This window comes from Pseudophryne corroboree, chromosome 9 (genome assembly GCF_028390025.1).
Source record: "Pseudophryne corroboree isolate aPseCor3 chromosome 9, aPseCor3.hap2, whole genome shotgun sequence".
In the NCBI taxonomy this organism is placed as follows: Eukaryota; Metazoa; Chordata; class Amphibia; order Anura; family Myobatrachidae; genus Pseudophryne; species Pseudophryne corroboree.
In genome coordinates this window covers 467,987,692-468,010,853 of record NC_086452.1, presented here as the reverse complement: position 1 = coordinate 468,010,853, position 23,162 = coordinate 467,987,692, and the positions used below count along the sequence as shown (strand labels likewise).

Below are 23,162 nucleotides of genomic sequence, written 5' to 3'. Positions count from 1 at the left end.
CCTCATGTCGGTATTTTGACATGTCGGCATTTCAAATGGAGGTATTCTGGCTATGTTGGCATTTTGAACATGTCGGCATAATGAATGTCGGTATTTTGACTGTAGGTCAATGGCTGTTGGGGTTATGACCATTGGTATTGTGTCCGTCGGTAAATCATACTGAACCCGTGAGTCGACTATTGCCCTGTCAACCTTTTGTACCTTTCGACCGTACATTGGAACCCATACTAATTAACTGAACCTAAGTAAACATTGTATATCTATAATCACTGCACAACTTTCTTGTACATAACTTGTGTCAATTTATCATTCTTTTGTTTGTGCGATTGTTTCAGGGTGGTAATCTTTGTAGCCTGTTGCAGGTAAACATGTTCTGCACCCCCAGTGATGTATCCCTGGAGATGAGAAGGTCGATGCTAGAATTATCCGTGAGAATAGGTTCAGTCATTCTGCTGCCTGAGGTGGGGACTGCGATGGCAGGGCCGAAACTAGGATTTTCGTCACCCGGGGCAAGGCAATAAATTGCGCCTCCCCCCCAAAAAAAACAAGAGTATAACACACTCTGTCAGACTAAAATATCAAATTACTAGGGAATTTGAAAAAAGGGGACACTATTGGACAATATTGCCCTATGTGCCTCATATGCCCTACAGTATGCGCCACATGCCCTGCCAGCGTGTTCAACTACATGCTCCACTGTGTGTCCCCATACCTTGCACTATGGTGGTCATTCCGTGTTGTTCGCTCGCTAGCAGTTTTTAGCAGCCGTGCAAACGCTATGCCGCCGCACACTGGGAGTGTGCTTTAGCTTAGCAGAGCGGCTACAAAATAATTTTGTGCAGTTTCAGAGTATCTTCAGACCTATTCAGTGCTTGCGATGCCTTCAGACTGTTTAGTTCCTGTTTTGATGTCACAAACACGTCCTGCGTTCGCCCAGCCACGCCTGCGTTTTTTCGAACACTCCCTGAAAACGGTCATTTGACACCCAGAAATGCCCACTTCATGTCAATCACTCTGCGGTCAGCAGCGACTGAAAAGCTTCGCTAGAGCATTCGCAGAAGTGCCCTTTTTTTGCCTCATCGCTGCACAGCGAACGATTGCAGCTAGCGAACAACTCGGAATGACCACCTATATCATAACACTTCATCGCTGCACTACATTCCCCTATCCACTGCACTACATCACTATACTACATCCCCTACACGCTGAACTACATCACTACACTACATGCCCCATATGCTACACTACATCACTACACTACATCTCCTTATATGCTACACCACATCAGTGCACTACATGCCCCTATATACTGCAATACATTACTACACTACATACCCTATATGCTACACTACATCACTACCCTACATTCCCTTATATGCTACACCACATCGGTGCACTACATGCACCTATATACTGCAATACATTACTACACTACATACCCTATATGGTACACTACATCACTACACTACATCCTCCTATAAGCTACACCAAATCACCCCATATGGGAGGCAAAGCGGAGCTTGATACTGATTTCTGAGAGCACAGTGCGCTTCTATAGCTTGTACAGTGCACCGTACGCTAGTCGCAGCACTGCGTGGCAAAGAAGAGAGTTTAATACAGTAGCCGGCATAGAAGAGATCCCAGGTACTGGAGCTCACCCGCACAGTGTTGGAGCCAGCTGTGGGCAGACAGGTGGGTCAGAGACATTTTCAAGGGCGCTGTCTGCTGCTTCACTGCCAGTAAAAAAAAAACCTTGTTCCTCTGTAACTCCTTGGCGCCCCCTCAAATCCTGCACTCGGGGCGCATGCCCCCTTAGCCCCCCCCCTAGTTATGGCCCTGGCGATGGTGCCTGTCTATACACCACTATACAAATTTGTATATGCACAGTTTACATTGCAGCATTGCAAAGTGTCACCTTTGTGCACATGCAACGTGTTTTATCATTCACAATGAGTTTTATCACTCGTTGATAAATGGGTCCCATAACATTTACGTTGTGTTGCGATACGAGCTTCTGCCCAATGCTACGTACGTTACCGCTGGGAACATACTTACTGCCTTCACGTGGCTTATTGGCCACAAGTTGCTTATTTTCCTTCTCTTCCTCGGGTGGTGTAACAACCATTGAGGTCAATGGCGTCACAAAATTGTACTTCAGGGATAGATTGAGGGCTTTCTCCGTTACCCGATGTTTTTCATCACCCTCCGTTGAAATTCTGCCGTGAGGATACAAAGTATTACTGCCGGGCCATGGTAAATATGTCTTGCATATATATATATATATATTTCATTGTCATATCATAATTAAATGACTTTCTCAATGACAATAAAGGTGAATAGAACGGAAGCAGCACAAAAGGAGCTTCCATAGGGTCAGCGTCACTTGATAAAGAAACATTTCCTGCTCAGTCTCTAATTCAGGTATGGGGAACGTTTGGCCCTATAACTGTTGGTGAACTACACATACCAGCTTGCCCTGCTGCAGCTTTGCTATTCGGCCATGTTTAAACTGTTGCAGGGCATTCTGGGATGTGTAGTTCAACAACAGCTGGAGCGCCAAAGTTTTCCCATCCCTGCTCTAATTCATTGACTTTGTGAAATTGAATATTCTATGGACCTGATTCAATTAGCTGCAGTAATTAACCATGGGATAATTGGTTAGCTGGGGCTATTAACATTTTAAAAAAATTCTGTGATCTTTAATACTCCATTAACAGAACGAATTACAGGAGCTGTAGTTACAGATAAGCAGGATAACGTTATTTTGGGGTTGGCCATCGTCCAACGTCGATTCATAATCATCAATGGTTTATGGCCGATGTAGAATACTTTTTGCCATCGGTGGGGAGAACCAGATGGTTTCCCACCATTGATGGCACAGCACCACCCGACACCCGCGATGCCCCGCCTTTAGGTTCTGATTAGCCCGTGGGCCAGTCAGTGGAAGAACAGGGATGACCATCGGTTGATGAAATCATCAATGGTTATCATTTGCATAGTTGCCAACCATCGATGGACACTTACTACATGGCCATCGATAGTAACCACCCAGGGTGCCATCCCTAGCACACACACATACCCATAAGTGCACACACACATGCACGCATGCACACACACACACACTCGTGTATACACACACATCTCCAGTCATGTTGCATTGTGAGAGGAATGCTGCAAATGGGTAGGATGGAAAGGAAGGATTTCAGAGGGGATTACGGGAGAGAGAGATCACAAAGGTAGAGGAGCAATCCATCTATGGGACCTTATTCGGACACAAAGTGGCTGCTCTTGCTGGAAGTCACGGAATCCAGATTTACTGCCTTGTGATAATGCCAGTATCCATTCAGCTGCAAAAGGGAAGCTGCCATCCACAGATACAACCACCACCATCACTAGTATGGGCAGGGCAGTCTTTTTGTATGGGCTCAATGGGCTCTTGCCCAAGGGCCCCAGGAGTATAAGGGCCCTAGGCTGATAGCTGAGGGTCCCCTTTTTCCAGGGGTACCAGATTTTTTAAAATCAGCCCTGGGGCACCGGAGATATCTGACTTCAAAGTAGTGGTCCCCATCAGGATCTGTCTGACTTAGAGTTTTTCTGAGGCTACACTCCAAAAGCTGGGACTCTCCCCTTTCAGTGGATACCGGCAGCTTGTCTCTACTATGCCCAGAACCAGAGATATCAGCCTTCCAGCAGCCGGTCCCTGCTCCAGCACCACACGCCTGGTTTGCAGTTTTATATTTTCGTCTGTGGATTGCTCTAGCTCCTGAACTCTGACCCCCAAGTCCCCAGTACCTCCTGAAAGGTGTCCCCAGTATCGCCTGAAAGGTGGGACTCTCTAGTTTTTCATCCCATTAAAAGCTAAGAAATCTATTTCCAGGAACTGGAGATATCTGCAGTCAAGCAAGCTGCCCTCCCACCAGAAAACGATGACTATTAAGCCCACTCCATTATCCACCCCTCCCCTACATATTAAACACCCCCTACCACCCTGGAAGTCATGTACCAGGGCCCCTTCATTCAGCACAATGCCCCTTCTACAGTTTAGTGTTCTCCCTCCCACCCCATCTCCCACCATCTGTGCAGTAAGGGAGTAATTAACATAAAATACTGCTCCAGGTCCTACATGCTGAGCTGTAGATAGAGCACCCCCTACCGCCCGTGGGATATTAAAGCACCCCCACCCCTACCGCTGGAGGATGGGTAGGGGCCCCAGTAGATTGTTTGCCCAGGGGCCTACACTGCTATTAAGAGGGCCCTGAGTCTAGGCTCTTGCACCTGTCCAGTGCTGATTACAGAGATTGCCTCTTCCCCGTAGGCGCAATACCCAATGGCAAAGAAGATTAGCTACATGCATGACACTGCCACGGGACGCCCATGTGACGGATCTCTTGCGTGGGTCTGCAGTGTTGTTGCACAGTTGCCCCTACAGCTGTAAGGTAAGTCATCTGTGGTCATCATCTGACCAGGGGGCATATGGATCAAGCCTTGGAGAGAGATGAAGTGAAGAGGTTGTCCAAAGCAATTAATCAGCTCCAGTCATTTATCTAGTACAGTTTTCAAATGACAGTTGCTGATTGGTTGCTTTGGACAATTAACCTATTTTATCTCCCTCCAAGACTTGATACATCCCCCCTCCCACCCCTTCACCCCCAGATCTTCCAGCAAACGCAATCATCCTCGGCCCATAACACCGTTTGACCAGCAGATTCACAGTACAGTATGTTTAGTACAACTTTAATAGGAGCTAGAAAAATCCTGCGCTATAAATATTATAATTTATGTCCATGAGCCCTTTATATTTCCTCTAAGCAGATACAAAATCAAATAATCACTAATAGGTCACCGTGGGATACGTACAGTTTTGTCAGCAGCTGCTCTATGGTCAGGTAAGCCCACAGTCTCTCTGTGAAGTCCCCGAAAATGTAACTCTGCTCACTGGCCGCATCATCCTCTTCCTCTATAGGAGTGTCCACGGTCACTGAGTAGGGCTCAGCCGCCTTCATGAGAAGAATGTGGTTATTAACGAGTAACTAATATGTTTTATCCTGACTGCGGGGCTGATGCAAAGCTGGACGTAAAATGGGCAGAAATGATGTAAAATAAAAGTGTATGGAAAATTTCCAGCATGTATGCGTACACCGTAGCTGTACGTATCTCGTAGCGTATCCGCCTCAGCACTCGCAGCACGTGCGCCTGGTTTACTACAAGTCATCGGTGGTCATTCCGAGTTGATCGCTAGCTGCATTCGTTCGCTGTGCAGCGATGAGGCAAAAAAACGGCACTTCTGCGCACGCGGCGCAATGTGCACGTGTGACGTACTATTACAATGAACGATGTAGTTTCACACAAGGTCTAGCGAAGCTTTTTAGTCGCACTGGTGGCCGCAGAGTGATTGACATGAAGTGGGCGTTTCTGGGTGTCAACTGACCGTTTTCAGGGAGTGTTTGGAAAAACGCAGGCGTGCCAGGAAAAACGCAGGCGTGGCTGGGCGAACGCAGGGCGTGTTTGTGACGTCAAAACAGGAACTGAACAGTCTGAAGTGATCGCAAGCGCTGAGGAGGTTTTGAGCTACTCTAAAACTGCACCAAAAAATTTTTAGCGCCGTTCTGCGATCCTTTCATTCGCACTTCTGCTAAGCTAAAATACACTCCCAGTGGGCGGCGGCATAGCGTTTGCACGGCTGCTAAAAACTGCTAGCGAGCGATCAACTCGGAATGACCACCATCATCTCTTGTACCTGATTATACCAGGCACAAAATCTACTCCTTCTAACAGCCATATACACAGTACTATTACATGCCGCTCCGTGTGAACCCTTACTGAGCTGTGCCTATGAGAGAAGCCCCTCCCTTATTGCACCTCTCTGGTCGCAAGATTTGATGCATGCAAAATGCATGTGAGGATCTACTCGGCCGCATTTAGGTGTGAGTGCAACGTGCAACTCTGTGTGCCGCTATGTGATGATATAATGGACAGGCGACAGCCACTGAGATTCATAAGGTGCAGTTTGCCCTGAGTACGGTATGTGCACAGGATGTATCTGACCCTCCCATAGACCGCGTTAGTTTATCTATTTAATATGGCAAACTCCAGAAATGTGACACCTGTAATGAAGGCAGCCGTGCAGTGTCAACATGGTCTCAATGCTAAAATTCACAATGTCAACTTGTACAGAGTGTCATTAGGGCTAGGGTTATACTAGGGTTAGACTGCAATAGTGGTAGATCAGGGTTAGGCTGCAATTAGGGTTAGATTAGGGTAAGGTTGTAAATAGGATTAGATTAGAGTTACAGTGGCGCACGTGGGGGGGTTCTGACCACCCAGAAACACCCTCACCCACCCCATCCACCCCGACTGACATTTTTTTTTTGCATCGCCGCTGTTGTTAAACCGCTGGTGTCAATAAGACATGATTCGAAAGGAATTATGTGTTATTGGCTCCACCCCCTCCCAGAAGACCTGCAAAATGCTGCATTTTTTTTTTTTTTTTTTTTTTTTTTTGCAGCGAGGGGGAGGGGCTTAACAACATAGCTGTAATGAGGGGTGGTCTTCTGTTTGCCGGCGGTCGGGCTCCCGGCGCTCAGTATACCGGCGCTGGGAGCCCGACAGCCGGCATACCGACACTTATTTTCCCTCGTGGGGGTCCACGACCCCCATAGAGGGAGAATAAAATAGTGTGGCGCGCGTAGCGCGCCACCGTGCCCGTAGCATGGCGAGCGCAGCGAGCCCGCAAGGGGCTCATTTGCGCTCGCCAAGCTGTCGGTAAGCCGGCGGTCGGGCTCCCGGCGCCGGGATGCTGGTCGCCGGGAGCCCGACCGCCGGCCAGCCGTAGTGAACCCGTAATGAGGAGCCTAATCAATGGAACCCTGTCCTTCCTGCAGATACTGCTTGGTAAGTGAGGTGGGGATGGGGAGAGAAAGTGTGAATGAGTGTGTGTGTGTGTGTGTGTGTGTGTGTGTGTGTGTGTGTGTGTGTGTGTGTGTGTGTGTGTGTGTGTGTGTGTGTGTGATGAATGCATGACATATTCATGTGTGTGTATGTGTTGAATGTGTGACATATACGTGTGTGTGTGTGTGTGTGTGTGTGTGTGTGTGTGTGTGTGATGAATGCACGACATATTCGTGTGTGTGTGTGTGTGTGTGTGTGTGTGTGTGTGTGTGTGTTTGTGTGTGTGTTTTGAATGTGTGACATATACATGTATGGTGCGTGTGTGCGTGCGTGTTTGTGATAAATGTGTAACATAAATGTGTGCTGTGTGAGTGAGTGTGTGTGTATATATATATATAATATACACACACACACACACACACACACACACACACGTGTGTTTTATGGAATTAGAGTTAGTGTTAGGTATCAATTAGGGCTAAAGTTATAATAGGGTTAGGGTTACTTTGCTGTAAGGGTTAGCTTAGAGTGAAAATGCAATTAGGGTTAAGGATAAATTAGGGTTAGGGATAGAGTGAGGTTAGGATAAGGGTTAGATTAGGGTTAGAGGGGGTCATTCCGAGTTGATCACTCGCTAGCTAGTTTTAGCAGCCATGCAAACGCTATGCCGCCGCCCACTGGGAGTGTATTTTAGCTTAGCAGAAGTGCGAACGGTTGTATCGCAGAGCGGCTACAAAGTTTTTTTGTGTAGTTTCAGAATAGCTCAATACCTACTCAGCGCTTGCGATCACTTCAGACTATTCAGTTCAGGATTTGACGTCACAAACCCGCCCAGCGTTCGCCCAGCCACACCTGTGTTTTTCCTGGCACGCCTGCGTTTTTCTGAACACTCCCAGAAAACGGTCAGTTGACACCCAGAAACACCCACTTCATGTCAATCAGTCTGCGGCCACCAGTGCGACTGAAATGCTTCGCTAGACCCTGTGCAAAACTACATCGTTCGTTGTGCCCATACGAGGCGCGTGCGCATTGCGCCGCATACGCATGTGCAGAAGTGCCGTTTTTTAGCCTGATCGCTGCGCTGCGAACAAATGCAGCTAGCGATCAACTCGGAATGACATCCAGAGTGCAGTTAGAGTTAGATTAGAGTTAAAATTCAGTTAGGGCTAGGGTAAGATTAGGGTTATGGTTAGGATCAGCATAAAACTGAATGGGAAATGACATTGTCAATATGCCAACTGTCGACATCCACAGTGTCCGTGTTCTGTACATATAGAAATTCAGAGCGTGTTGCCATTATGCAGTTTACATTACGAATGTCTGCAAAATATACTGCACCAATCCTCTTAGTTATATGTTTATTAACCTAAAGGGCTGTTCACGAAATAAAAATAAAGAATGGCTCAATGTAAGGAGGGTGAATTCCAGATCAGAAGGTAGACGGTCTCTGACGTCACCTTCGTAGCCTAACACCCAGGGGGGAGAATAACTCCACACCCGTCATAGCGGCATAAAGCTATTGTTATGTGGGAAAACCGATTCCAATGCCAGGAGAGCAGAACAGGAAAGACTCACTCCTTGTGCAGTGACCTGCGCTGTGAGATTCTGCAGACTGGCGCTGATTACATGTCCAGCTACTATAATCTCCGAGCCCTGGTAATAATGTCTGAAGCTGCTCTGGGTTACATGATCCACAGAATTATCCAGATATTCCAGGTTAATGTTTAAAAGCATTGGGTGCGCCACTTCATTGTAGAAACCCTGAAAGACAAGACAGTATTATACTGTAATTAAATATTTTCCTGCAAATTGTTTTCTGTGCATTATTGAAAAAGAAAAAAAGAGACATCCGGTAAGATAAGTTCTAGCTGCAGACAGTGGGGCTGATTGTGAGATGAACGTAATCACGCCCGCCTTTATTCTTTTGCCGTCCTTGTGTCTTTTGCTTTAGCATAAAGTCATGTCTGCGACTTTATACTAGTGCCACTGGAAAGTTCTTCCCCCAGTGTACATCCGCAATTCTGATTGTGGAAGGATAGATGCTACATTAACATCGGTTATATCTAAAGGTGGGTACACACTGGCCGATATATCGGCCATTCCCTTGAACGGCCGATATATCGCAGGTCCGTCGGCCAATGTGTACGGCCAATATGTCTGTGAACTACGTCGTTCACAGACATATCGCGTCGGCTCCGCAGCACAGCCAGCGGCCAATATATCTACCGATATATTGGTGCGTCGCTGTGTGTGTACGGGCGGTCGGCCACCGCCCGTACTCATGCTGCGGCGGCCGGCGGTGATTGACAGCTGAACTGGGCGGGCGTGTGTACACGCCCACCCAGTTCATGACGTCAGTCCCCGATGGATCGGGCAGTGTGTATGCTCAACACACTGGTGGTCATTCCCAGTTGATCGCAGCAAGCAACTTTTTGCTGCTGGTGCGATCAACTAGTCCATGCCTATGGTGGAGTGTATTTTAGCTCATCAGGGCTGCGATCGCTTGTGCAGCCCTGCTAAGCTAAAAAAATTTCAAGCAGAAGTAGACCAGCCCTGGACATACTTACCCTGTGCGACGATCTCAGAAATGCAGGAGCCGGCTTTGACCTCAGACATCCACCCTCCGTTCTTCAGGACACGCCTGCGTTTTCAAATCCACTCCCTGAAAATGTCTGGAAACGCTGCGGTGACGCCCAGGTCCGCCTTCTTCCTGTCAATCTTCTTTGCGGTCCGCTCTGTGACCCCTTCCTTCGTTAGACGTGACGTAACCTGGCGAGCCCTGTCGCTGGGCAACGTTGCGCACTGCGGCCGCCGTGCATGCGCATTCCGCACCCGTTCGCACCGCAGCGATAAACCGCTGCCTGCGAACGGGTCGGAATGACCCCCACTGTCCGATCCATCCATAGATATATCTGCTGATCAATTCATCGGCAGATAAATCTGTCAGTGTGTACCCACCTTAATTCTGTAGACGCAAAAAGGTTTTTTTTTAACCAGTCGCACAGGATATAGATTACGGTATCAAATAGAGAGAAACCCCTGGTGTATCAATCTCATCTATATTAGCAAATCAGAACAGTTGGTGATACCACTGGCAACATGTAAATTCTCAGCACTGGGGGGAGGAAAGAAAAGAATTGTCTTGTATGGTGTACATAGAAAAAAACCTGTAACTTTTATTTTTTATTTTTAATATAGAATCTCAATGATAAAACCAGGCCACATAAATTAAATACAGATATACAGTAGAGCCTAGTTCAGACCTGATCGTAGCAGCAACTTTGTTAGCAGATGGTCAAAACCATGGGACTAGCAGGTGGGGCAGATGTAACATGTGCAGAGAGAGTTAGATTTGGGTGGGGTGTGTTCAAACTGAAATCTAAATTGCAGTGTAAAAATAAAGCAGCCAGTATTTACCCTGCACAGAAACAAAATAACCCACCCAAATCTAACTCTCTCTGCACATGTTACATCTGCCCCACCTGCAGTGCACATGGTTTTGCCCAACAAAGTTGCTGCTACGATCAGGTCTGAATTAGGCCCATAGAAAAGTGTATGAAGAGAATGGAAGTGTGATTAAATACACTGTGAACAGTGTAATCACTCAGTTTTCTCTATAATACATATCACTTTTATAGAAAAAAATGATAATAACCAGTATGGTTTTTTTTTTCTTATAGTGTATATGTCTTTCATAGTTTTGTATCAATATAGAATATTCTTATTAGAGAAAAACTCGCATTGACACAAATGTATCAGTTCACGTAGAATAATATGAAGCCTCCATATATTTGTTCAGACAGATACTATTATCACTCAGAATAGTAGTGAGCTTATCAAGATGGCATTTGAACTAATTGTAACTCAATTCAATATTAGAGTCAAGATATTATATTCTATCTGTAGTATATTGAGCACCTCAGTGTATACCCCATTTTTTTTATTGCAGCCCCACGTTCACATATTTTTATTGTGTAAAAGTGTTCATACATGGTGTTGAATAGTCACAATTTGTGCTGTAGTGAAAAGTTGGCTATCATACATTCACATGTCCTGATCATGGATACAATTAGTGTTCAGTGCAGCAGATGTAATTATCATTGTCTCACATAGTCATGATCTGAATCATGTCATTAACAGAAGGCAGCATTTATAGGTAGAGGAAATATGCAAATATCCTTGATATGTGCTATAATATAAGCATTGTCTGCATTCATCATAACAATATGCCCCTTTGTAGCTTATCTGATGCGCTCAGGGTTAACACTGTTTCCCCATAGACTAATGTTACATTTATTGCAACATTATTGTAAGAGAGAGTTGGTTCCTGCTGTGCACAGCTTTGAAGCCGACGCATGTTTCACTGTTTGGCTTTATCAAGGCAAAGGTAGAAGCTTTGATAAAGCCAAACAGGAAAAACGTGCATACATATGAAATCAGGATCCATTCATTGTGTGACTCAGGTGCATGCGCAGATGGCAAAACATTAGCCATGTGTGTGAATATCAGTGTAGTGAACAAATCTGAATCAGGCCCAGTAACTCATCCTATCAACTGTTATTATAGCATCCCAATATATGTTTCTCCTTCTTACACATCTTTATTATGGAAAATTATGGAAAACCAGAATCTAAGCAGATATATTTAATAACTATTTCATGAATAAACTGATTATGTCCTAAATCATCAGCTAGGAATTATGCAGGAGAAGCATTAACATGATCTTAGTTTATATAAAGCTGATATGAAGAAGGGGGGCAGGAACAAGCAGATATCAGGGGAAAGCCACGTATGGGAATAGTGAGCCTGCCCAAGGACAGTGTATGTATGAAATAGATTGCTCACCTGTAGCTGTAAGGCAGAGTCCGAGTCCTCATATATACGGCGAGCCAGTCCCCCATTTTCTAAGGATAATTTCTCCAAAAAGTTATAATCAACATCGCTGCCAAAACCCAGGCAGTACAGCGTAGCTTTACCCCCTAGAGACTGTTTGAGGTTTTCTATGATTTGTTTGTGGTTGGTAATACCTGTAACATAATAGTGATTGTAAGAGGCGCTATATGTCCTAGCTCTCACCAATAGACTTCATGGTAGGGTATGGGTCGTTGGATAGACACAACTTAGGTCAACAGTCATTAGGTCGACCATGGAAGGTAAACATGCATTAGGTTGACAGGGACAATAGGTCGACATGGTCATTAGGTCGACATGTACTAGGTCGGCAGGTCAAAAGGTCAACATGTTTTTTTTTTTACTGTTTTTGGCGTCATTTTCTTCGTAAAGTGATGGGGAACCCCAATTAGTGCACTGTGTCCCCTTGAATGGAGCGTGAACTTTGGGCAAGGTGCCTCGCTCCGCTACCGCTGTGCTCGGCACCGGTTACCGTTCCAATCGTAGTCCACGTGGATCGTTAAGAATTAAAAAATACAAGAATAGAAATATATATAAATAGAAAAATTTTTGAAAAACTCATGTCGACCTTTTGACCTGTTGACCTAGTACATATTGACCTAATGACCATGTCGACCTATTGACCATGTTGACCTAATGCATATCGACCTTCAGTGGTCGACCTAATGACTGTCGACCTAAGCTGTGTCAACCTAACGACCATATCCCTCACGGCATGTCCCTAACATTCCTAAGGATGGCGTATTAACCCCAGAAAGTCCATAGTACCCCTGGCATCTACTGTACTGTACCTGAAATACTTCTTAGTTGCCTGTGCTATGTGAAATACTCCCATTTATTACATTTATCTTTCTAACTAACTAACTAGACTGTAAAGTGAGTAAAAGTCTACAGTGACATATGTGACACATAAGGGGAGATTTATCAAAGCCTGGAAAGAGATATAGTGGAGAGAGACACAGTACCAGTTACAGTTCCTGTAATTTTTTTCAAACACAACCTGTAACATGACAGTTAGGAGCTGATTGGTTGGTACTTTATCTCTCTCCAAGCTTTAACAATTGTCCCCCATAGTTTATAGGGAATTTTCACCTTCAGGTAACTTTAATATGTACATTTGAAAATACCATAATGCAACTTTTGCAAAATACAGTGGTTCTCGTGCAGAGCTGTAAGATCTGCAGGTGTTATCTTTTGCATATTGTCATATATTACATTAATAGCATTTATAGCAGAATAATTTACCTGATGTCGGATCTCCATCTGATAGGAATAATAATATGGAAGCTCTCACTTCCGATTGTTCATTAGTAACCGCGGCATCTGTGAGCATTTTTGCTGCATCGAGTAAAGCCTTATTGATGTCTGTACCTGCAAAGTAAGAATAAACAGAATGCCATAGAGATTATGCAGTGGTATATTTCTACAGCTGTAGTTGGATCAGGTGTATACTGTACGGCTAGATTAAAAAAATCACGCAAGTTTCAATCACACATTAAATGTCACACCAGTAATTTTATTTGAGACCATCTCTTCTCCATCAATGTCATCTTCATGCTAATAACACAGAGCGTGATTCAGACTAGTTGACTCAGTCAGTGCCGATACTGGTGCAGTTGAGCTATTATTTGCTACTGAACATGCTGCGCAAAAAGTCTCATGGGCGTCTCATGGGCGTGTTACTGTAGTGTCATGAGTGCGCCGATGCAAGCGGCTGCATTTTGAGATGCTGTACTGCAGCCACAGAAGCCATGTTTAGCAGGAGTTGTGGAGACACTGCCTCTGCCATAGGCTGGTGCTAGTGTTCATGCTGAGAGCGCTGATGCACTGATGGGGGAATATTTACAAACGCTGGCAAAATTACACCATCCACGGACACTGAGAGGGCAACTCAGAGCTTACACATTCCGTCACACTCAAGTACACAGGGGAACGTCTGAAACTAGCATTTGCATGTTACCGCAGCTGCAAATCTGGAATAAAATTGCAAAAAGGGGCATTTCTGGGAGGTAACTGAGCGTTTTCCGGGAGTGTGCTAAAAAACACAGGCGTGTCAGGCTAAAACGCAGGAGTGGCTGGCCGAACGCAGGGCGCGTTTGTGACGTCAAACCAGGAACTAAACGGACTGAGGTGATCGCAGTCTAGGAGTAGGTCTGGAGCTACTCAGAAACTGCATGAAAATTTTTAGTAGCAATTCTGCTAATCTTTCGTTTGCACTTCTGCTAAGCTAAGATACACTCCCAGAGGGCGACGGCCTAGCGTGTGCAATGCTGCTAAAAGCAGCTAGCAACCGAACAACTCGGAATGAGGGCCATTATCCCATCTCTCCCCAATTCATCATCAATCAACCCCCCCAGCATCCTTTACCCCATCTCTCCCAGATTAGTTATCATTCCACCCTATCAGCTCCCATAAGTCTCCATTAATACACTCACTTAGCACCTATTAAGTTCCCCACAACTAGCATTCATTAACCCATCTATTAATCATTTTCAACATCCCCCGAAAACATACAACACATATACACACACACACACCAAACATATATACACATACACACACACACACACACACACACACATACATACATACATACATACATACACATAACCTTTCTCCTCATCAGGGAGCCATTACAGAGATATATATATTTTCTGGGATTCTGTTAGCAGTGGCTCCTCCTGTAATCTGCAGGGCAGAGCTTGTGACTGACAGGGTCTGGAGTACCCCAGTGCAAGAGAAGACTGATGCTGGGTACACACCTGGATGGCAGCCATTCCGCCGACCTATCTGACGATTGGTAAGTGCATACACACTTATCAATCATGCACACCTACCAATCATCTGCCTTTAGATGTGCCCGTCCAGTTGAGATGTCAGTCATGACGATGCAAGAACTTTTCACTCAGAGTTTAGAAGAGGTGTTAATAAAATGAAAATCACTAAGGCAGTAGAACAAACTGTGCGTTCAGAACCGTCACAGATTCCTGAGGAACGTTTAGGGGTGTCCACATCAGCTAGGTATGAGTCTGACATTTCTCACACTGTCCTTATGGAGAAGCCTCTTTCACCTCCTTCCACCATTTCTGCACCATCTACACATATGGGGAGCAGTACAAGTAAAGATGGTGATGATAAGGAGGGCCCAAACAAAGCAAGCACTTCAGCCACAAAAATGTCAGTCCCTATTGCTGAAGTGCTTGGTTTCTTAAACTGTGCATGTCCTTTTTAATATCCAACATAAAGGTGGGAGGAAGGGCCCAAGGACAAATCCATATTGCACCAACTTTTATTTCAGCCACTGCTGTGTGGCAATGTTTCACAGATGTGCTATAAACTGCCAATTGTTTGTGCCGCTGCTCTGTCGCTTAGTAACCAACCAGGTCACTTTATAATAGTGAAAACAATATAATTAGCTGTGAAGTGGTCAAAATTGACTGGAAATTAGTGTTATTGATGTTAATAATAGTCTAGGAACAGAAAAGGCCCAAATTAAGTGATTTTAGTTTTTTTTGTCAATTTAAAAAAAAAAATCCAAATCCAGTCACGGCGGTTTGGCAAATCCAAAATCGGCTGACGAATCAGAACCAAATCCATATCCAGCAAAAATGGCCCGGCGCACATCCCTACCAACAACCAGGTGAGAGAGAGCAAATGCTGTGCCAGGGCCAGCGGAAGCGGGGCCTAGGAATTAGAACATATTCAGTCTCCGCTCCTGTGGGACTATTTTTAATGGGGGTCTGGAGCTGCAGCTTCACATGCTGCATGACCCCTTCTCTGTCTGAGCCAAGGACTTCAGTCCTGGTGGTTATTCCCTGATGGTGACCCTGGGAACTGCACCTACCTTTGAATCAGGCCAACCTTCCCATTCTGATACTCACTGCTGACCTCTGCTGTCTCACTGCTGAATTACTGAGGATGCCCCATTCTAAGCATATGCTGAGGTCAGGTTTTAAGCGAAATCACAATACACATCTTACCTCTCCAAACCTTTTCCCCTTCTCATAAAAATTATATTCTCTAGGTTTGGGATATTATTGCAAGTTGCCCTTTGCAACAGGGAATGTGTCTCAGCGGTGCCGTGTAATGACAGTGACATACTGTACCTCCCCTTGCATCGATGCTCAGTACAAACTCTTTTGCCTTGCTAATGTTGGCTGGAGTTGCTTTCAGAAGTTTCTTCCTCCAGACGTTCACTTTGTCGTCAAATAATAAAATGCCAAATCTGTCTTCTCTTGGCACATCATCCAGTATCTTTATGAAGGCTTCCTGCGCCTACACGTAAACCAGAACACAGCAATTACATCAGAGAAATAGGTTCTACTTTCCCTGGACGTACAGTGGTCCTCATTCCAAGTTGATCGCTTGCTAGCTGCTTTTAGCAGCATTGCACACGCTAGGCCGCCGCCCTCTGGGAGTGTATCTTAGCTTAGTAGAATAGCGAACGAAAGATTAGCAGAACTGCTACTAAATAATTCTTTGCAGTTTCTGAGTAGCTCCAGACCTACTCCTAGATTGCGATCAGCTCAGTCCGTTTAGTTCCTGGTTTGACGTCACAAACACGCCCTGCGTTCGGCCAGCTACTCCTCCGTTTCCCCAGACACTCCCGCGTTTTTCCCTGACACGCCTGCGTTTTTTAGCACACTCCCGGAAAACGCTCAGTTACCACCCAGAAACGCCCCTTTCCTGTCAATCATTCACCGATCAGCAGTGCGACTGAAAAGCGTTGCTCGAACACCAGCAAAACTGCTAAGTTTTGTGTAAAATAACTTAGCGCATGCGTGCTGCGTACCATGCGCATGCGCAGTTAGCAACAAATCGCAGCATAGCGAAAATCGGCAACGAGCGAACAACTCGGAATGACCCCCAGTGTTGACTGCGCCAGTGCGCCGGTTTGTGTCTTTACTTATAGTAGAAGTTATTTGTGGTCAAGAATAAGTGGTGCGGGGGATATGAAGGGTGTATATTGTGCTATATACTGCAATATGTCTTCATAAGAAGTACAGTATCTGTAACTATCTGTATCTTTCATTCCATAGAATGACAACCCCAGTTATTCTATACGTTACTTACATTTTGGAATGATGGAATATGCTGGCAGGATATAAGTAAAAGATGATGAAGGTGAAAGTATTGATAAATATATGGATCTTGAACATTATAAGAATATTGCCAAATTGCCCGTCATATCATTGTTACCTGTTTTATTTTATCCCCATGCATTGAGCCGCTGCGGTCAATAACAAACACCACGTTCTTGGGCATCCGCTGGAGACTGGCAGGGGCAAAATAATGCACAAAATATCCATTGACGACCTGCGGATTAAATGTATCATGAAGAATCTGCTCAAGACTGAAAATGGAGCAAAATAGCAACATCACAAAGAGTACGTCCCACTGCGGAATTCAGGGATGGCGACTCTAATCCTGTCTGTCTGCTCATTCGTTGGGTACAGGATCACTGAACGCTAATTTACCTCCTACCCCCCTAACCCCCCCCAGGCAACAAATCATTACTTGCTATTACTAGACATAGCTAAATATTACTTCTCTTCTATTTATATTGACCCCTGTCACTGTGTAATTATTATTATTATTATTATCCTTTATTTATATGGCGCCACAAGGGTTCCGCAGCGCCCAATTACAGAGTACATAAACAAATAATCAAACAGGAAAACAGCAACTTACAGTTGACAACAATATAGGACAATACAGGGTAAATAAACATAGCTACATCAGCAGATGACACTGGAATAAGTATCAGGTGGCAGAAGACTGCTGGATTTGGTGCAGTTGAAGATTATTAAAGTAAGACAAAGGATAAGCACATGAGGGAAGAGGGCCCTGCTCGTGAGAGCTTACATTCTAAAGGGAAGGGGTAGACAGATAGGGGTGACACAGACGGGGTACATAGAGAGCATGGAACAGAGGGTTAGGATGAGATTTGGCTGGGTTTGGTGAAGAAGTGGGTCTTGAGAGCCCGTTTGAAGTTTTGTAGAGAGGTGGAGAGTCTGAGAGGGAGAGGTAGGGAATTCCATGGAAAGGGAGCAGCACGTGAAAAATCTTGGAGGTTGGAGTGGGAGGAGGTGATCAGTAGGCAGGAGAGTCGGCGTGCATTAGCAGAGCGAAGAGGATGGGTGGGAATGTAAAGGGAGATAAGGTCAGAGATGTAGATGGGAGAGGAGTGGGCGAGGGCTTTGTAAGTGAGTGTGAGAAGCTTGAATTGGATTCTGCAAGGGAAGGGGAGCCAGTGAAGGTCTTGTAGGAGAGTAGAGGTGGATGTAGTGCGTTTGGTGAGGAAAATGAGCCGGGCAGCAGCATTGAGGATAGATTGGAGTGGAGGGAGGTATTTGTCAGGAATGCCAGTCAGGAGGAGATTACAGTAGTCCAGTGAGTGGATGAGGGTCTTAGTAGCGTCCTGGGTCAGAAAGGGTCTGATCCTGGAAATATTTTTTAGATGGAAACGTCAGGTTTGCGAGAGGTGCTTAATGTGTGGTTTGAAGGAGAGGGAGGAGTCAATGATTACTCCAAGACAGCGCATTTGGGGGCTAGAGGAGATAGTGGTGTCATCAATAGATAATGAGATTGTGAGAGGAGAGGTTATGCGGGAGGGAGTGTAGATGATCAGCTCGGTCTTAGACATGTTAAGTTTAAGAAAGCGCTGGGACATCCAGGAAGAGATAGCAGAGATACAGTTGGAGATACGAGTGAGGAGAGCCGGGGAGAGATCAGGGGAGGAAAGATAGATTTGAGTGTCATCAGCATAGAGATGATATTGGAAACCAAAAGAACTAATGAGCTTACCTAGGGAGGACGTATAGAGAGAGAAAAGAAGAGGACCAAGAGCAGAGCCTTGGGGTACCCCTACAGTTAGTGGAAGTGAGGGGAGGTGGAGTCATGAGAGGAGACAGAGAATGAACGGTAAGAGAGGTAGGAAGACAGCCAGGAGAGGGCAGTGTCACGCAGACCAATGGAGTGAAGGATTTGCAGTAGGAAAGGGTGGTCCACAGTGTCAAAAGCAGTAGAGAGATCAAGAAGAATAAGTAGAGAGTAATGTCCCTTAGATTTAGCAGAATGGAGGTCATTGCAGACTTTTGTAAGGGCAGTTTATGTATATAAGCATCTGTCACTACACAATCTCTCCACACAAGAAGGTCAGGGTAGAGTTATACAGGAAATTTGAGCATCAGTACAGGAATTGCGCAGCTAGAGGCGGCAGTTTGTCACATCACAATTTCTAGATTCATTCTTTACTTCGCACCCATAGATTTTTATTTGCATGAAAACTGTTCATTCAGAGTTTACCCTGCAACTTACCTGCACTTTTCCAGCAGAATTGTCCCTCTTCACATCATACTTTATTACAAGGTCCCCGTCTAGATGTGTCTCCAAGCAATTAGGGCAGTTTCGCTGTTGGTCCACCGTCGGAATAAATTCTATGTGAGCCTGTGAGTTACACAGAGAGAATCACGTTAGCGGACGTCTCCTGTAACAAGGTGACACAGACTGGGAGGGAGGAGGAAAGCATTACCTTGTTTTCTGTCAAGTTTACTTTAACCATATCCGATAGTTCATTAGAGATAAACGTTCCGACGGCCTTCAGGAAGCTTATTCCTTGCGGTTCCGCAATGTCCACATTGATCTGTAAAGAAATGATGGGGAAGATTTTTTTTTCCTGAAATTTTATCACTGAAATGTTCTGTTTGATAAAAAGTAATTTTATTATTTTGAATGAAGTGAAAGAACTAAGGGGGGTATTTATCAAAGCTTGAAGAGACATAAGGCAGAGAGAGATAAAGTACCAACCAATCAGCTCCTGTAATTGTTTAAACACAGCATGTAACGTGACAGGAGCTGGTTAGTTGGTATTTTATCTCTCTCCACTTTCCAAGCTTTAAATGGAAAACATTTTGTCTAAATTTGTTATTTATATGAAATACATTTGATAGGTTGAGCCCTGAGCCGTGTACTATTAGCAACACATAATAGTTTTGTGCTTTTGTCAACACATCTGATTGCCCGAATTACATACATGTAGTTCAAGCATATTAAGGACATAAAGTGACAGAGACGGGGGGACGGGGATCAGGTGGTGGGGGAGACTTACACGCTGGTTGCATTGGCTTCTACCCTGCTTTAATGCCACCAGCCCTGGCAGCTAACGTCTAGTGACGGCAGTGGAAAATTTGGGGGGACCTCACACTCTTTTCCCCCCTAATTTTTCCATTACCGGTCTAGGCAAAAGCGTTAGTGATGTTTTTACATTGGGGTGGGGGTAGGAAGGAATGCTTTTATTAAAAAAAAAAATATATATATATATATATATATTTTAAAAACACTAAAAGCACGTGGGAATACTGGCAGTGTGTGAGTTTATTATCTGACTCACATCGCCGGTAGCTTGGTGACTCATGGTGTCATTCAGACCTGAACGCAGCCGCGCGTCTGTACGCAGCAGCCGCATTCAGGCGGTCTATGCAAGTGCACAGGACGCAGTGCGCGTGCGCGACCCTACACCTTCTGGCCACATCATTCCAAGATGCGTCCGCAAGGTGATTAACATCGGCGACCGTCTGGAGGGGCATCAACGCAGCATTTCATGGGTGGGGCGGGCCAAATAGGGGCCTGCCTGGAACGTTTTTAGGGCGGCTGCGTGACGCCACAAGCAACCGCTCTTACTAAAAAAATGGCGGCGGACCACCTGACTGCTCAGTCAGGCTGCGCTGCCAGGGGCCAACCGTAATTCGATGCTTTGTGGATGCAGGGTTGGACTGGCCCACAGGGGTACAGGGGAAACCCCCAGTGAGCCCCACTGTCTGAGGGTCCCCCTCCTCATCTAGGGATCACATTCCAAACTGTGCACTTGTATTATACATTATACATATGTCACCTTATACCAGAGCCGGCCCTAACCAATATGATGCCCTAGGCAAGATTTTGGCTGGTGCCCCCTAGCACCACCTCTGTTTCTGCCTCTGACCTTGCACCTCTCTCCCAGTACCACCACCCCTCACCCATAGCAGTCCTTGTACCCCCTATATTTTAAATAGGAACAGTTCGCACATTTGACGCACAGCCCAAAAAGGGGCATCTACTTGCTGGGAAGGGGCATGGCCACACAATAGTATCCCCAATTCCAATTACGCCACACAGTACTGCAACTTTATTCACATTTTATCTTGCGATAGTGTCCATAATTCATATTATATCCCACAGTAGTATCACTTTACCTTATAAATGTTACTCCTCACAGTAGAGCCCCTTATTCACATTACATCACACTGAATTGCTCCTTATTCACATTACACCACACCTTATTGCTCTTTATTCACATTAGACAACACAGTAGTGCCCTTTCTATATGCAACGCCACATAGTAGAGCACCTTATACACATAATGCCACACATTAGTAATGAATTTATACACAATTCCACACAGTAATACCCCTTACACATGAGACACATTAATGTCCTTATAAACATAATGCGCCTTACACATTATGACAACCTTTATTAATGCCCTTTTACACATAATGTCCCTTACACATATGCTGCACATTATTAATGCCCTTATACACATAATGACACACATAGTGCCCCGTAACACATTTGCTGCACATTATTAGTGCCCCTATACACATAATGACACACATACAGTAGTACCCTGTTACACATATGCCGCACATTATTAATGCCCTTATACACATAATGACACACATAGTGGCCCTTTACACATACGTTGCACATTATTAATGCATTTTTACATGACACACATAATGCTCCTTACGCATATTCCGAACACTGCTGCACAACCAACTCACTCATATGCACACAGCACTCACACTTCCACTAACACTGTGACCTCTGCCTCTGCTTGGATACAGATGTGTCCTCACAAATCTTGCATCAATGCTAATGTCGGGCACCTTTGTTTTTTTAATGAAAATGCATCTTATTTGCATTGCTATGTAGCTAGGATGCACAAGCAGCTTCTGCTGATTAAACTGATATGCAGCATGCCTATATACTGTGTGAGACTGTGGCTGTATCTGCATATGAAATGCTACATACAGAATATAGGCATGCCGCATATCATTTTAATCAGCAGAAGCTGCTGATGCCCCTAGACATATCAAATGCCCTAGGCAATTGCCTAGTTTGCCTATGCCTATGGCCGGCTCTGCCTTATACTGCACAGGACTATGGTGTAATCTCTAAAGTGTATTATACATTATACATATGTTATATTATACTGCACAGGACTATTGTGTATTCTCTACAGTGCATTATACATTATACATATGTTACATTATACTGCACAGGACTATGGTGTATTCTCTACAGTGCATTATACATTATACATATGTTACATTATACTGCACAGGACTATGGTGTATCCTCTACAGTGCATTATACATTATACATATGTTACATTATACTGCACAGGACTATGGTGTATCCTCTACAGTGCATTATACATTATACATATGTTACCTTATACTGCACAGGACTATGGTGTATCCTCTACAGTGCATTATACATTATACATATGTTATATTATACTGCACAGGACTATGGTGTATTCTCTACCGTGCATTATACATTATACATATGTTACCTTATACTGCACATGACTATGGTGTATCCTCTACAGTGAATTATACATTATACATATGTTACCTAATACTGCACAGGACTATGGTGTATCCTCTACAGTGCATTATACATTATACATATGTTACCTTATACTGCACAGGACTATGGTGTATCCTCTACAGGGAATTATACATTATACATATGCTACCTTATACTGCACAGGACTATGGTGTATTCTCTACAATTCATTATACATTATACATATGTTACATTATACTGCACAGGACTATGGTGTATTCTCTACAGTGCATTATACATTATACATATGTTATATTATACTGCACAGGACTATGGTGTATCCTCTACAGTGCATTATACATTATACATATGTTACATTATACTGCACAGGACTATGGTGTATTCCTGTGCAGTGCATTATACATTATACATATGTTACATTATACTGCACAGGACTATGGTGTATCCTCTACAGTGCATTATACTTTATACATATGTTACATTATACTGCACAGGACTATGGTGTATTCACTACAGTGCATTATTCATTATACATATGTTACATTATACTGTACAGGACTATGGTGTATCCTCTACAGTGCATTATACATTATACATATGTTACATTATACTGCACAGGACTATGGTGTATTCACTACAGTGCATTATACATTATACATATGTTACATTATACTGCACAGGACTATGGTGTATCCTCTACAGTGCATTATACATTATACATATGT

General features: G+C 44.5%; 1 protein-coding gene across 4 annotated transcripts in view; it reads right to left on the bottom strand.

Moving 5' to 3' along the window:
* The window catches only part of LOC134958618 (inter-alpha-trypsin inhibitor heavy chain H3-like), a 134,587-nt gene that overhangs the window by 60,134 nt on the left and 51,291 nt on the right, over window positions 1-23,162 (bottom strand). For all 4 annotated transcript variants that reach the window (XM_063941329.1, XM_063941330.1, XM_063941331.1 and 1 more), the window contains exons 6-14: window positions 19,334-19,444; window positions 19,120-19,248; window positions 16,999-17,115; window positions 15,906-16,074; window positions 13,045-13,170; window positions 11,734-11,915; window positions 8,464-8,649; window positions 4,858-4,997; window positions 2,056-2,216 (exon numbers count right to left, since the gene is read on the bottom strand). In XM_063941329.1, the coding sequence (XP_063797399.1) occupies window positions 2,056-2,216; window positions 4,858-4,997; window positions 8,464-8,649; window positions 11,734-11,915; window positions 13,045-13,170; window positions 15,906-16,074; window positions 16,999-17,115; window positions 19,120-19,248; window positions 19,334-19,444 (1,321 nt within the window). The remainder of the gene's footprint in view (window positions 1-2,055; window positions 2,217-4,857; window positions 4,998-8,463; window positions 8,650-11,733; window positions 11,916-13,044; window positions 13,171-15,905; window positions 16,075-16,998; window positions 17,116-19,119; window positions 19,249-19,333; window positions 19,445-23,162) is intronic.